At 51.9% G+C, this 13,415-nt stretch overlaps 1 protein-coding gene across 7 annotated transcripts in view; it reads left to right on the top strand.

The window, feature by feature from the left end:
• Positions 1 to 13,415, top strand: part of GRIK4 (glutamate ionotropic receptor kainate type subunit 4) — a 422,971-nt gene that overhangs the window by 302,394 nt on the left and 107,162 nt on the right. For all 7 annotated transcript variants that reach the window (XM_038535885.1, XM_038535878.1, XM_038535883.1 and 4 more), the window contains one exon: positions 7,021 to 7,182. In XM_038535885.1, coding sequence (XP_038391813.1) covers positions 7,021 to 7,182 — 162 coding nt within the window. The remainder of the gene's footprint in view (positions 1 to 7,020; positions 7,183 to 13,415) is intronic.

Raw genomic sequence — 13,415 nt, 5'->3', positions numbered from 1 at the left:
CAAAGACTGCTTTTGGAATGTGGGGTTTCAGTGAGGAAAATCTAGGACAAAATACCAGTAGACAGTAAATGACTTAAAATAACCTCCACATTTATCCCTGCTCTGTCCAGAACAATTATTCTCCTAATCATTTAATTAAACCGGTGAGCCAGCTTTTGGGGTCACTGGCTTCCTCTAGGCAGTAGGGATGCAGCATTGAATGAGACAGCCCAATGAGTGAGACAGCAGGGAAGCATCTGCGGCTCAAATGATGGTGATCGTAGAGGGGTCTTAGGAATGGCCAAGACTCCTGAACAAGGCACACAAGATGGCCAAGGCCATGAAGCCGCATCCCTGCCTACTTCTGTGCCCCTTGGCCACACACATCTTCAGTTATACCACCTTTATTTCCAGACAACCCTCCGCACCTGCTTCACCCTGGTGTATCCCTCTCATATCCCTTCTCTGGGTTCTTCGTGCTGAACAGACATGGTGTAGAGCAAACCTCGGCTCTCCTGTGTTCTCAGGATCATCGTTCAGTTGTTCAGTCTGGGGCCCGTGCCAAGTCCCCGACCCCTTTGCAATTAAAATCCTTCTCCTGCAGAGATTTAGCTGATTGGGTAATCCCTTTACTCAGACCCCCAGTATTCATGTTGTAGCTGTAAATCTTCTCGTGGGTCTTGAAGTTGAGTTGTACCTTCCGAAATCAATTTTAACTCAATTTTGCCAGCTGTTTTACAGCATCTCAGAGTGAATGCATCGTGCCTCTGGCCCTTGGTCACCCCCACTTCGAGGCCACGCAGTGGAGAGGAGGTGCTTTGAGAACATGGAGCACTGGCTCTGAAGTTAGCTGGGCCTGGGTTTGAATCCAGACCCATTTGTTTACAGCTCTCTGCCCTAGGGAGAGCCACTTCAATAGTCTGGGTCTCGGTTCCTTGAGGCACACAAGGGCAACGAGAGCTCCTGTGTCGTAGGGGCTGCTACCAGCTGAATTGAAATCCTGCCTGTGAAGCGACTGAGTTCTTCCAGGCACACAGCTGGTGGTCAATAAAATTGTAGCCATTATTATTATTGTAAGCATCGCTCTGTTATAATTATTTACGGATGGAAGATCTAGAACGTCAAGCCTTCTGTCTTGACACAAATAGCCACACCAAGCAATTAACACCTTATGGTGACTTGTTAAGCAAAACTTTTCTCGTTTGACAAGTAGCGAAGAAAAGCTTCTTAGAGAATGAGGGGGAAGAGGAGGGAAGAGAAGCCCCCAGGCCAGCTAGTTCCCTTTGTCAGGGGATCCAGCCCGTGGCATGGGAACCAGGAGAAGGAGTGAGAAGGGGGCAGCGTGGAGGATGGACTGTGTTTGGAGAGAACAGGACTCACGTGTCATGAGTGCCTGTTATGCGCCAGCCACTTTCCGTGGATCACCCCTGCAAGGTAGATGTTCTTCCCCTGCATTTTACAGGTGACAGGCTGCAATTCAGAGAGGTTACTGACCTGCCCGGGATCACCCGCTCAGCTTGTGGCCAAATCAGGATTGGAACCCAGGATCGTCTTATTTCGGAACCTGTGCTCTTTCTACTACATTCTGATGTGTCACGAGGAGACCACCACATTGCACAGCTCCAGGGACCGCCGCTCACACTGCCATCCATGTCAGTGGTACCTGGGAGTTGGGCGATGGAGTGGCCACGTCTCCTGAGATCAGAGATGTGGTCTCCGGCAACAGGCTGTTGCAAAGGGAAAATGTAGGCCTGACCTGGTGGGGTTGAAAAAGGAAGGACAGACCTCAGAGACATTCAGGGAACATTCAAGAGATAGACTTGACAAAAGTGGCAGCTGACCAGAAGTAGAATGAAAAGATGAAGGAAAATTTGGAGTTTCTAGCTCAGGTAGCTGGGGGAATAGTTAGTAATGCACTTACTGGGTTAGGAATACAAGGGAGAAGGGGCTGCTGGGCAGATGGAACATCGTAGAACGTCATCTCTGCTACTTCCTGTCTCACCCAGGCCCAGGCCCAAGTCCAAGTGATGTAGAGGTAGGGGATGGATTGTACCCTGGAGCCTATGCGTTAGCTTCCTGCTTTTCTCCTTAAAGTCAAGCACAGGAACTAAATCTGGATCATTCAGAGCTCTCGTGCTTTCAGCTCTAGTCGACTGACCTTGTACCTCAACTCACAGCCATCCTTGCTCCTGGCTTGGTGACTGGGGAGCCGTGAGGTCTCTGCAGGCAGCTGGTGAGTGGATGCCTGTTGTTAGACCAGGACACTGGACGTGTCACACCTGCTGGAGAAAGTGAGGGGTGCCGAGCCGAGTCGTACCATTCCTCATGACCTTTCCATGTTCCTCTCAAGCTCGTAGCCATGAGGCTTTCCTTCTGGGCCTGTTCAAAATGCCCCTCACCCAAGGGTTTCCCCTGAATCCACCCATGGCTGTGACATGACCTTCAACTGTAGTTTATTTGGTTCCCTGCAAATCATTACACGCTCAAAAATTCCCCCCCACGCCCCTTCACATACATGCACGCATGCATACGCATTTAAAAATGTTCTAACATGAAAGCCAAGTGATAAGGAAACAAGCTGTCAGGAATTTGTTTGTCAAAATACAATAATGCAACCTCCGGAAGATAATCGGGGGTGGTGCAAATTTTACTCCTATTCTTACGTCCTCTGGAGGAGGAAGACTGCAGACTAGTGGTAAGTTTAGGCACACTGAGGACCCCAGGGTCCTCAATCAATGAGAAACATCTTCAATCAACATTCCTCAGCCAACATTTACCATCCAGCTTCTGGGGATCAGACACGCAAGGTGCCACGTGGGTAAATTCAAAACCGAGGCAGACATTGTTGTTCTCTGGGAATATATGGACCTTTGGAGAGAAAGACCACACATGTGAGAAGGTGATGGCAGTATGGGGGCTGTCACAGACTCGTGCAGACTTGGAGTAACGGAAGATTTGGCCTTGGTCTGCTCTGCTGCGTGGCTTTAGCAGACCGCCACCAGCTCTGTTCTTCACCCTGGCTCCTCTGCTGTCACAGCGATGGAATCCATTCCCTTTGGGAGTGGAGACCCTTAGGGTTTCCCTTCCTGAACCATTTATAAGAAGAGAATGAAGCCCTCCCCCCTCCCCCATAAGAACCTGTTCGACCCCATGGCTTCCGGCTCTTTCTTTCATTTCAAGTAAGGTTGCAGCCAGCCAGGCTGTGGGGTTGGAGGAGCAGGAAACCTGAGCGAGCCAGGTGTGCATTGTTTGAGCTCGTGGTGGGCAACAGGACCAGAAGGCTTTTCATCTCCTCCAGTCCTGAAATTTGTTAAGTTTATGAAATATCGATCTCAGCAAAATGTTTCCACCACTTGATTTTGGGTTTATAATCCATGTTTCCTTGAATGTGTTTAGAATAGCATTTCCCAGGGCTCCTGGGTGGCTCAGTCGGCTAAGCGTCTGACTCTTGATTTTGGTTGAGGTTATGATCTCAGGGTCGTGAAATCCAGCCCCATGTTGGGCTCCATGCAGGGTGTGGAGGCTGCTTGAGATTTTCTCTCTCCACCTGCCTGCTCACAGGCACATAGGCTCTGTCTCTCCCAGAAAAAGAGTAGCAGTTCCCAAAGTGCATTTTGTAGAACACTACTGTGAGACCCTCATGGGTCTTGAGAGAAAGAAGTGTTTCTTTTTTAAAAAATTTTTATTTATTCATGAGAGATACAGAGAGAGAGAGGCAGAGACACAGGCAGAGGGAAAAGCAGGCTTCCTGCAGGAGCCCGATGTGGGACTCCATCCCGGGTCTTCAGGATCACGCCCTGGGCCAAAGGCAGATGCTCAACCATTGAGCCACCCAGGCATCCAAGAAGTGTTTCATGTTAATAACATTTGGAAGGTTCTGGGTTGAACAAAATTTAAACAAGCTGTTTTGCTGTAGGACTTCTTAAAACCATTAATAATATTCTACTGCGTGTTATAAATCTTGAAAAGGCAGATATAATATGCAGTGTGTTCTCACCTTAACAGGGAACCTTGTTTCTGTGAAATTTCTATTAACATCCTGGAAAAAGCTAGTGTCCCGAGGAATGCATTTTGGGAAACACTGGCTTAGAAGCTGCCCATTGTCTAGAAACTGGCAGTGGTCAGCGGTTTCCCATTATTCATTTAGAAATCAGCCTTCAACAGCAGTAGGAGAGCCAAGTTTAGACATAAAGAGGCACTTCCTAACTGAGAGGGCACTCGGGGAGTAGAGTCTAGAGTGTCCCAGGAAATTATGATAAGAGAACACACCACCGCCTTTCTTGTCCTTTTGCAAGCTCTCCCATGAGTCATTATAAATAGAATGAATTATCAAGGAAGCTCCTGGATCTTTTTATCTTAAGGGGGCCTTTGAAAAAGGATATAATTGAGGGATAAGAAGGTAGGAATTAAAAGCGAGAAGACAGACAGGCTGACTTCTGGAAGGGCTGTTTCTAATTGTCTGTAATTAACTCATTCGTTCTTCCTCTGCTCAGAACACAAGAGTTGAAGGATGCACCTTCCCAACTCACGTTTTCAGAGCAGGTGGGAACTAAGGTAGAGAGGGCTGGAAGGTGCCCAAGATCTCGGGGTCGTATTTCGGTAATTGTTGTAAGTTGAGCGCTTCCATGTGCCAAATATGATGTGAAAGCCTGTCGCATGCATTTTGTGTGTTCCCTGAAACAACCTGTCAGGCTGCCGTCATTATCGTTCCCATTTTACAAAATGAGAATCTGAAGCCAGAGAGGTTACAGAGAGGTTTCCCTGAGGTCATACATCCAGTAGCGTGGAATCTGGACTTGAACACCAAAGCCCTTATTCACTCTATGCTCCTGCTGCTGCTGTGAGGGTGTAGACGTCCAAGACACCAGGGCTCCCTCGAAATGGGCCTCCTTCCATCAGCCTGTTGGGGGGCGGGGTGTGGAGGGGTGACAATGTGCCACATTGACAAGGAAGTCCAGGGAGAGGGGACATCTTCCAGCTGCTGAGGCCCCCAGCTGCCTGACAGCAGCCTGGCTCTGTCCCCCCCTCCACCACCCTCCCTTGCCAAATGCATCTCTTCTTATTAGCCATCTGCCCCTCGTGCTGCCGGTAGCCCACAGCGCATGGGCAGCTGCCCTGTTCGAGAGCCCGGAGATAATATCAGTTTATGAATCGATATGTTCTCTGGCACGTCTGTGTTCCCCTAACGGGAATGTCGCAGGATCCAAAATATATTTAATCCTCAGCCGACTCCCCACCGTCAGGGGTTGGAGGCTCCAAAGGAATCCTTGTAACCTCAGTCTGTAAGCTGCAGTTAATCAGGCTGGACTCTGGGCAGGGGAGCTCGGGCCTGTGGCCTCGGGCCTTGGCAGCACCTGTACGTGCGAGTGAGGATTCGGGGGACGGGCCAGGGCCCTCGAGGAGCCAAGTCTTAAGAAAAAGAATCTGCCTGAGGAAATCAGTGTCTCAGCCCAGCCAGAAAGAAAGCCCAGGGCACCTGCCATCTATCTGGTCGGGCCGAGTGGCTGTCGGCTTCGTCCTGGGGTCTCTAACTACTGTGTGCCCACGGGCTGTGGAGCTCTGTGTGAGGTGCTCGGTACGAACGTGTGATGAATGTGACTTCAGGGTGTGAAGATGACCTGCCCTGCACTGGAAGGCTTTCTTCCAGGAGCAGGATTGGTGACCTGAATAAATGCACACCCCCGTTGCCTGGATTCCTAGCAGAGAGCCTCGGAGGTCTTGGACTCAGAGCTCAGCCCTGCTGGGGAGGGCGATGCTTCTCCCTCTGACACTGGCTAGCCTCGAGGGACTCATGCCTGCAGGTTTTAGCTGGCTGAGAGAACAGCTGTCTTCAGCCAGGGCACGGGAAGAGGGCCGTGGGTCCTAGGTGGAAATCCCTTGAGCTTCTAAATGTCACTGCCCCGCATGGGGTCTCTCTGATGGCCTCATCTAAAGTAGCAGCCTCCCCAATATTGCTCCCATAGACGGCTGAAGTCCTATCTGCCTGTGTGCTTAGTCTGCCTCTTCCATTAACCCCCAGCCTCCTTGAGAGCAGGACATGCCTCTCTCTTGTTTGTGCATTTTGTTTCTAGAATATCTTGTGTGCCTGGGTCTGGCTCATGATAAACACTTAAATATCTGTTAAATAAATGGGAAAATATAATAATAAGTGAAGGCACAATGCTACATGTAGACTGTCAGGCTGAGATTCTTTGAAAGCAGACTTGGCTTTGTCACTCCTCTGCTGACAGTCCCGTCGGATCCCATCACGTACAGGATAAAGTGCGGGCTCCCTAGCCTGCTGGTCAGGCTGCTGTGCTCTGGCCCCTGCTCGCCTCCCCAGCCTTATCTCTCACTATTCCCTCACCCCCAGCATCCCACATGCTCACCCAGTGACTCCCAAATATTGCTACGCATGTGACCTTGGGACCTGCTGAAAACGCAGATGCCCAGGGCCTCAGCTCAGGTGATTCAGATCCAGTTGGTGTCGAGTGAGTCCCAGGAATTATCACCGTTTTTTTTTTTTTTTTAAAGAAACGTCAGAGCATTCCATTGGCAGGTACTCCGAAGACCACACTTGAAAGAGCAGGGCCCTGTCCCAGCACACCGCAGACCTCTGACCCAGAGGGCCACACTTTCTCACCTCTGTGCCTTCATATCACAGCCACTGTGATGACTTCTTTGTGGAATCACCTTTGTCCATCCACATTTGCCACCCAGAGGACGCCTCTGCCTCCTTCAAGACTTAGCTCAAGGGTCATACTTTCTGTGGACACAGGCCTGCTTCCCCCCGGCACATTAGCTTTACCCTCTCTCTGTGCCATGCACAGGACACATATCTTTCTCAGGGATCATTCTACTTACTTCTCTTTTCCTCTTCTTCTTCCCCAATACCACAAACTCTCAGAAGAGCAGCTCATGGTTCCCTTTGGACCTTTAGTACCTAGCCGAGTACCACCACCAAGGGTTCGTTTGAATAGGAGAGCCCCAGACGTGCTCCAGCCAAGCGAGCCCACGCCTCCTCCCTTGCTAACCCTGTTCTCTGACTCCTGGGTCTTTCAGGAGTTCTCGCTCCAGAGAATGGACAGCCTGGTGGACGATCGTGTCAACATCCTGGGATTTTCCATTTTCAACCAGTCGCATGCTTTCTTCCAAGAGTTTGCCCAGAGCCTCAACCAGTCCTGGCAGGAGAACTGTGACCATGTGCCCTTCACTGGGCCTGCGGTAAGTACCCACCGGAGCCCTCCCTGGGCCCCTTCGCCTCCGCACACACACACCCTCCTGGAGTCCAGCCCTGTCGGGTCCTAGCCAGTGCTGGGAAGTGGTTACGAGAGAGAAAGTTTGGAAACGAGTGAGCTGTAATCAGTAGGCTTGGTGGAGGTCCGCAGGGGGAGCGCTGTGCAGAGCCACGGATCTGTCATTTAGTGAGGTCCGTGCATCTCCTGCGGCCTGACTCCTGATCATGCTGTTGCTGAGAACTGCCCAAGTTTAGGATCAACAGTCCTACTGTTGGAAGGCACTTGTCGCTCCTCCTCTTCCTCATTTTTCAGCATAGGAAACTGAAGCCCAGCCTGAGAATGGGGCTGAGGGTGGGGACCTGGAGATCTTGTTCAAAGGCAAACACCAAGCCTTTTGCAAGGTAAAGCTAGATTCTGAGATTTCCTGACTCCTGATCCTGTGCTCTCTCCATCACTCTGGACCACCGCCTCTAGTAGGAGCTCATGCAGGCAAGCTTCCTTTGTGCCCTCACCCACCTGCTTTTCCTCTTTGTACTTTCTTCCCCTGCTGTGTGTGTGTGTGTGTGTGTGTGTGTGTGTGTGATGGAGGCAAAGTTTTCCCGGGCATACTCTACTAGGTTTAATGTCGTTACTCTGTGCGGTGGGTCACATATGTGTGCTTGTGTCCGTCTGTTAAAAGGCCAATTCTCAGGAGACTGGGACTGCCTGGCTTTCTAGGTCCTTTCCCAGCCACGTTACTTTTAAGCCTCCCAAAGCCCTCTAAGACAGCTCCCGTGATGCTCCCACAACTTTCTGAAGTCTATCAGTATCCTCACTTTGCAGATGCTGAAAGAGAGGCCCAGATGTGTTAAGTAAACAGCCCAGGGTCACACAGCTAGTACGCAGAGGAATTAGCATCAGAACCCAGTTCAAAGTTTTAACTGCTATGCTGTTTCCCTCTCTCTAGGAGCATCGTTCTGTTGACATTGTACATTGTGCCTGGCAAAGTGAGAGTAGTTAGTGGATATTTGTCGAACAAATGAGTGAATCAGGGAGGCAGGTGGAACAGTGAGCTAGAGATAGAAAGAACTGGAAAAGAAGTAGACCTGAGAGGTGGCAGTGAAATTGGGCACCCTCCTGGAGCGGGCCCTTCCCTGGTGGGGGGCTTCTAAAATAGGACCGCAAGACCTATCTTTGGTGCATGTCCAAGGGTAAGGACATTTCTGGACATCTGCACAAATGGACACCTAATTGGTGGTTGGCCAAGGCTGGCTAAAGGCAGGGGCCTGGACAGAGGGACCTTTTAACAAGCTGTGCACCTCCATGATTGCATAGCCTGGTAGAAATCTTAGGAAGGAAGGAGTAACTAAGGGGTCGGAGCTCATGCAGAGCTCAGGGAGCTGTGATCAGGGAGCCAGGAACTGAGTTTCAGAAAAGGTTTAAGGAGCACACCCCAACAAAGTATTTTAGCCCTGGAAGAGGTGAGAATCCATAGGAAGGACTCAGCAGCGGTGAGACCTCTGATGGAAGGGGGTTCTCGCCACCAGTGTTGGGGACAGTGCGGGACATCCTCAGACAGGGCATCATGGTAGGACCAGGTTCATCCCTCCCAGCCGGCTGCAGGCCTGTCCCCCTGGTCTCCCTGCAAGTCCTGCAGCCATGGCTCCTGTACTCTAATGAGGTGCAGGCAGCCTGGAAAAGCTCGCAGCATAATACCAGGAAAGGAGACAAAGCCTGCTGCCTCCAACCCAGACTGTTCCACGTTTGGCATGTGGCCTGGTGAAATAAAAGGTCCCTGTGCCATATTTCCAATCACTCTCTGAGGGACTCAGCCCTTCCAGTAAGTGCTCACATTGACCACAGCAGGCAGATGAGGGCCCGCCCGGTACCTAGTGGGAGGGCTTGCGAGGACCTGCCAGGAAGGCCAGCCGGTCCCTTTCATGGGACTGTGAGGCCGGGCGTGCTCCCATGTGCCTAAGAGAGCGCTGGCCTTCCGAGGCGTAGGAGCTGGATTTGAATACCAGTCTTGCCATGTTCTTGCTCAGTGATCTAAGGTAGTTCTATAACTGTCTGCACCTCTGATTCTTGATCCGGAATTTTGGGCTGGTTCTGCTTGACCACCTAAGGAGATTTTTGTGAAGATAAAATGAAATATAGGTCTGTCTTCTAATCATAGCTCTTCATGGAATAAGCTGCTTTAATTAATTATTTATTTATGTATTTATGATAGTCACACAGAGAGAGAGAGAGGCAGAGACATAGACAGAGGGAGAAGCAGGCTCCACGCACCGGGTCTCCAGGATCCCGGGTCTCCAGGATCGCGCCCTGGGCCAGAGGAAGGCGCCAAACCCCTGTGCCACCCAGGGATCCCCGGAATAAGCTGCTTTAATATGCTATAAGGCAGCCACTGGGATAGGCATTAGGAAGTATATCAGGTAGCTTTCACTGTATAAGTGCTGTGGAACAACCAACCCCCAAATCTCACTAGCACGTGACACGAAGCATTTGTGTAGCTCGTGCATCTGAACATCAGATCAGCTAATCGGGGGGGGGGGGGGGGGGGGGGGGGGGGGGAGGGAGGATCAGCTATGGATTCCTGACCTAGCCGGGAGGGGGGGTCAGCTCACCTGAGCAGCTCACTCAGGGAATCTGGGCTGGGGCAGCTCTGCTCCCCGTACCTCTCTTCCTTCCCCTGGCCCAACAGGCAGGCCAGCCTGGCATATTCTCCTGGTGGATGCAGGATAGTGACAAAGCAAGGAGCAACACACCAGGCCTCTTAATGCTCATTTCCCAGAATGTGCACACTGCGACTGCCAAATCATAGTGCTGGCCGAGGAAAGGCACAGATAAATTCAAAGTCAGGGAATGAGGACTCGGCTCTTTTAGAGAAGAAAAGTAAGAAGTCACACAGCAAAAGGTGTGAGTACAGGACAGAATGAAGGATTGGGGTACATCCATCCTGTAGTCTGTCATGGTGAATAGGAGCCAAAGCCTCTGCCTTCTGAGGTTCGTGATGTGGGAGGTAAGATCTGCCTCCACCTCTAGGAAAATGGGATGGATGCCCTGTGAAAGCAGAGTGAAGCCCCTTAGCTCTGCCTGGAATAATCAGGGAAGGCTTCCCAGAGGAGGTGGAAGTGAAGACCACACCGCTGTTCACTTAGTGTGCGGGACGCTGTGCAGGGTGTGAAGGCGTCCAGGGTGGAGCCAGGGCCGCATGTCCGGCCACATGGAAGCAGCCCTCCTGACTGCATTTTTGTCCTTCCCAATCCAGTCTCAGAGCTGCCAAAGCTGCAGCATCTTAGGTTCCCCAGGAATGTTGGGGAACATTCAGGGAGTGTGTAGGGGGTCTTCTGGGGGCTTCCTCCGTGTTGGGGGTGGAGAACAAGAGTGCAAGCCTACTTTGGAGGGGCCTAGGAGGAGAGGAAGTTTGAGCCTGAGCCTGAGCCCTGGTCACCAGGAGGGGGATGGTCAGGCCCGGGGGCCAGGCTGTGGTGCTTCCTCGGTCAGCTTCTCTTGGCCAAGCCCCATGGCTTTCTTGCAGGCAAAATAGGGGCGTACGTTCTTTCTAGCTTAGGAGGCCGGGGTGCTCTTTCCATTTGTTCCATCTGTGCGCAGAGCGAAGACATCCCGTAGGGCCTTCCATGAAATTACCCCAGCTCCGCTTCTCCTTCCTCCTCATGCATCCCGGTAGCAGATGAGCGTGGTCACACACCCCTTTTGGGCAAGGGGGGAAACCGAGGCACAGAAGAGTGAGATCAGAGCCCCAGTTGCCACTCAGTGCCAAGAGCCTTGCAGCCCGGCTCTGTGGCCTCGGAGGAGGAAGGGGAGGCTCCCACCTGGAAGAACATGGGAAGAAAGCGCACAGCCTCAAACAGCAACAAACCCTTCTCAGGGCTTCTCACTTAGCAACTGCCTTTTGAAAAGCGGTGCCTCTTCCTGTCTCGTTAGGAGTTGAAATTCCAGTACAAACAGCCCAGCCCTGTCATTTGCTGGGGAGCTGGAAGGTGAGAAATAATCAGTTCCAGGAAAGCCTGGGCCAGTCTGTCTCCCCATCCAGCTTCATAAAGACTGCGGCCAGCTCCTCCGCAGGGACCTCTTCTCCTCCGACCCCTGCCACCCCTGCCATTCCCCTCTGCCCCTCCTCTATCTCAATTCCAGTCTCTTCCTCTACCTGTCTTCTCCCCTGACTCCTCCCTTTCCCTCTTCCCCTCCCCTCATGACTCCTTCCCTCCCCTTTTCCCTTTCTTTCCCCTTTGTCCCCTTCCCTCCCCCTCCCTCTTCCTTTCCCTCGCCTTCCTTCTGCTTCTCCTTCCCCCTGTATACTCCAGGTGCCTTCTATGCTCTTGACATTTCTCCTGTCCCATTTCTCATCCTCCTAAATTGTGTGTGCGCGCCCCCCCCATCCTTCCCTTCCCAGGGGGCTGGAAAGGGGGCTGCTCTGAGGACATGGGGAGGGAGCCACTGAGCTGAGGGGTTAGTAACCTCGAGAGAAAGCTGAGTGCCACCACCCAGGCTGGGGCTGCACCCCGCTACCCTGCTTCCCTCCTGACACCACACGAGCTGCAAGCGGGCAAGCTGTGGATGGAGACACATACCCGCTATTTCACATGCCGCTCCCATTAATCACACTGCAAAGAACAAAAATCGTAGGAAATCATTAAAATTACAGATGGCTAGGTTAAGTAATTAGAATTTAGGCTAAAACAGATGTTTGTAATTAAGTGTTTATTTCATTGAATAAAACCCAGATTGTACGGACTATTCGATGAGATTTTAATGGCTCCTGTCCTGGTCTGATTTGGGGGGGGGGGGCGAGTTTAAGCTACAAAGATTCAGAGACAAATGGGCATCCAAGAGAATGGGAATCCAGTGATCTGGGGTGGGGGCTGGCGGGGGAGATGAGGGTTACAGGTGTGTGTTTGGAAGATATCTTATTTTTCCTTCAGTGGCGGGGGGATAACTCCGCTACTAACTCAGACTGATTCATCTTAATTTATACAGAGTCTTTCATTCCCCTAAACAATTTACAAACAGCTCAAAAGAAAAAAAACAATGAAGAACCAAATGAAAATATAAAAACAAGAGAATTGAGAGTCCCTTGCCAAGCGACATTTTGGTGCCAAGAAAGAGGAGAGGATTTTAAACAAGGATTGAGCCGTTTGGGGGTTTTAATATTTAGAAGATGTAGGGACAGGGGAAGCGGAGACGAGAGAGGCGTGCGCACAGATGGGGCACGGAAGCCACAGGAAGACAGAGGCAGGTGCTGAAGGGAAGGGCGATGGGATGGAAGACTAGAAGGAGCGGGGACGGAGGGGACGCTCCAGCCAGACCCAAGAGGCAGACGGAGCGCTGTTTTGGTATCAGAGCCGCTCTTCCCCAACTGCAATCCCCAGTGCTTGCCAGAGCTGAGTTAGTAAATGATAACAGAAGGAGAAAGCAGGTAGGAGAGAACAGCAGGCGGCTTTGGGATGGAGATCTGCAGTGAGATGAACAGTTGACAAGGCAGAGATTACAGGCTCTCCCGCCAGAGGTGAAATTGGCTGAGCTGAGATTGGCATCTGGGGGCCGATAAGGTGGAGGAGCTTGGGGGTGGGCAGCTGGGGCTCAGAGAAGCAGTTGGAGCACCCAAGGAAGAGGCCCAGGCGTGGTGCCAGGAGCCTGCGAGAGAGGGGCAGTCTGGTTATGCAGGGAAGACCCTGAGGAGGCCCAATTAGGGGGGATGGTGTTTGGGGCTTAGGAGGTTTCGGCTACGATGGGCCCAGGCTGAGCCACAGACAGGACCTGTGAAGCCCAGAGCTCCCTGGGGACCATCACCGAAGGCACTGTGCAGATGGAGAGGAGACAGGAACCTTGAGGCTGTCCCTCCCACCTACCCCTGCCCCCCAGGGTCCCTCTCTGGGCTGTAATTATTAGAAGCCTAGAAGAATCTTGAAGGTCCCAGAGTACGAGATGCCAAGGAACACTGCAAACAGGCACACACTGCTCTCCCGGCATCCGGATCATTTGCTAATAAGAGGACATCAGCCAAGAAAACCACATCCCAGACGAGTGGGAACAACAAGTGTGTGGCAGGAAGGAGCCTGGGGCCTGGTGGGAGGGTGTGAGAAATGGCGTGGTGAGCAGCGTCTGCCAGTCTGCGGGGACCGGGGTCTCTCGGGACTGACAGACAGCCTCCTGGGAAGAAAGGCCTCTAGAGGGGGTTAAGTGGGCCTGGGGCAGCCATGCCCTGGAAGGAAGGGG

This window comes from Canis lupus, chromosome 5 (genome assembly GCF_011100685.1).
Source record: "Canis lupus familiaris isolate Mischka breed German Shepherd chromosome 5, alternate assembly UU_Cfam_GSD_1.0, whole genome shotgun sequence".
Lineage (NCBI taxonomy): Eukaryota > Metazoa > Chordata > Mammalia > Carnivora > Canidae > Canis > Canis lupus.
This window is presented reverse-complemented; position numbering and strand designations above follow the sequence as displayed.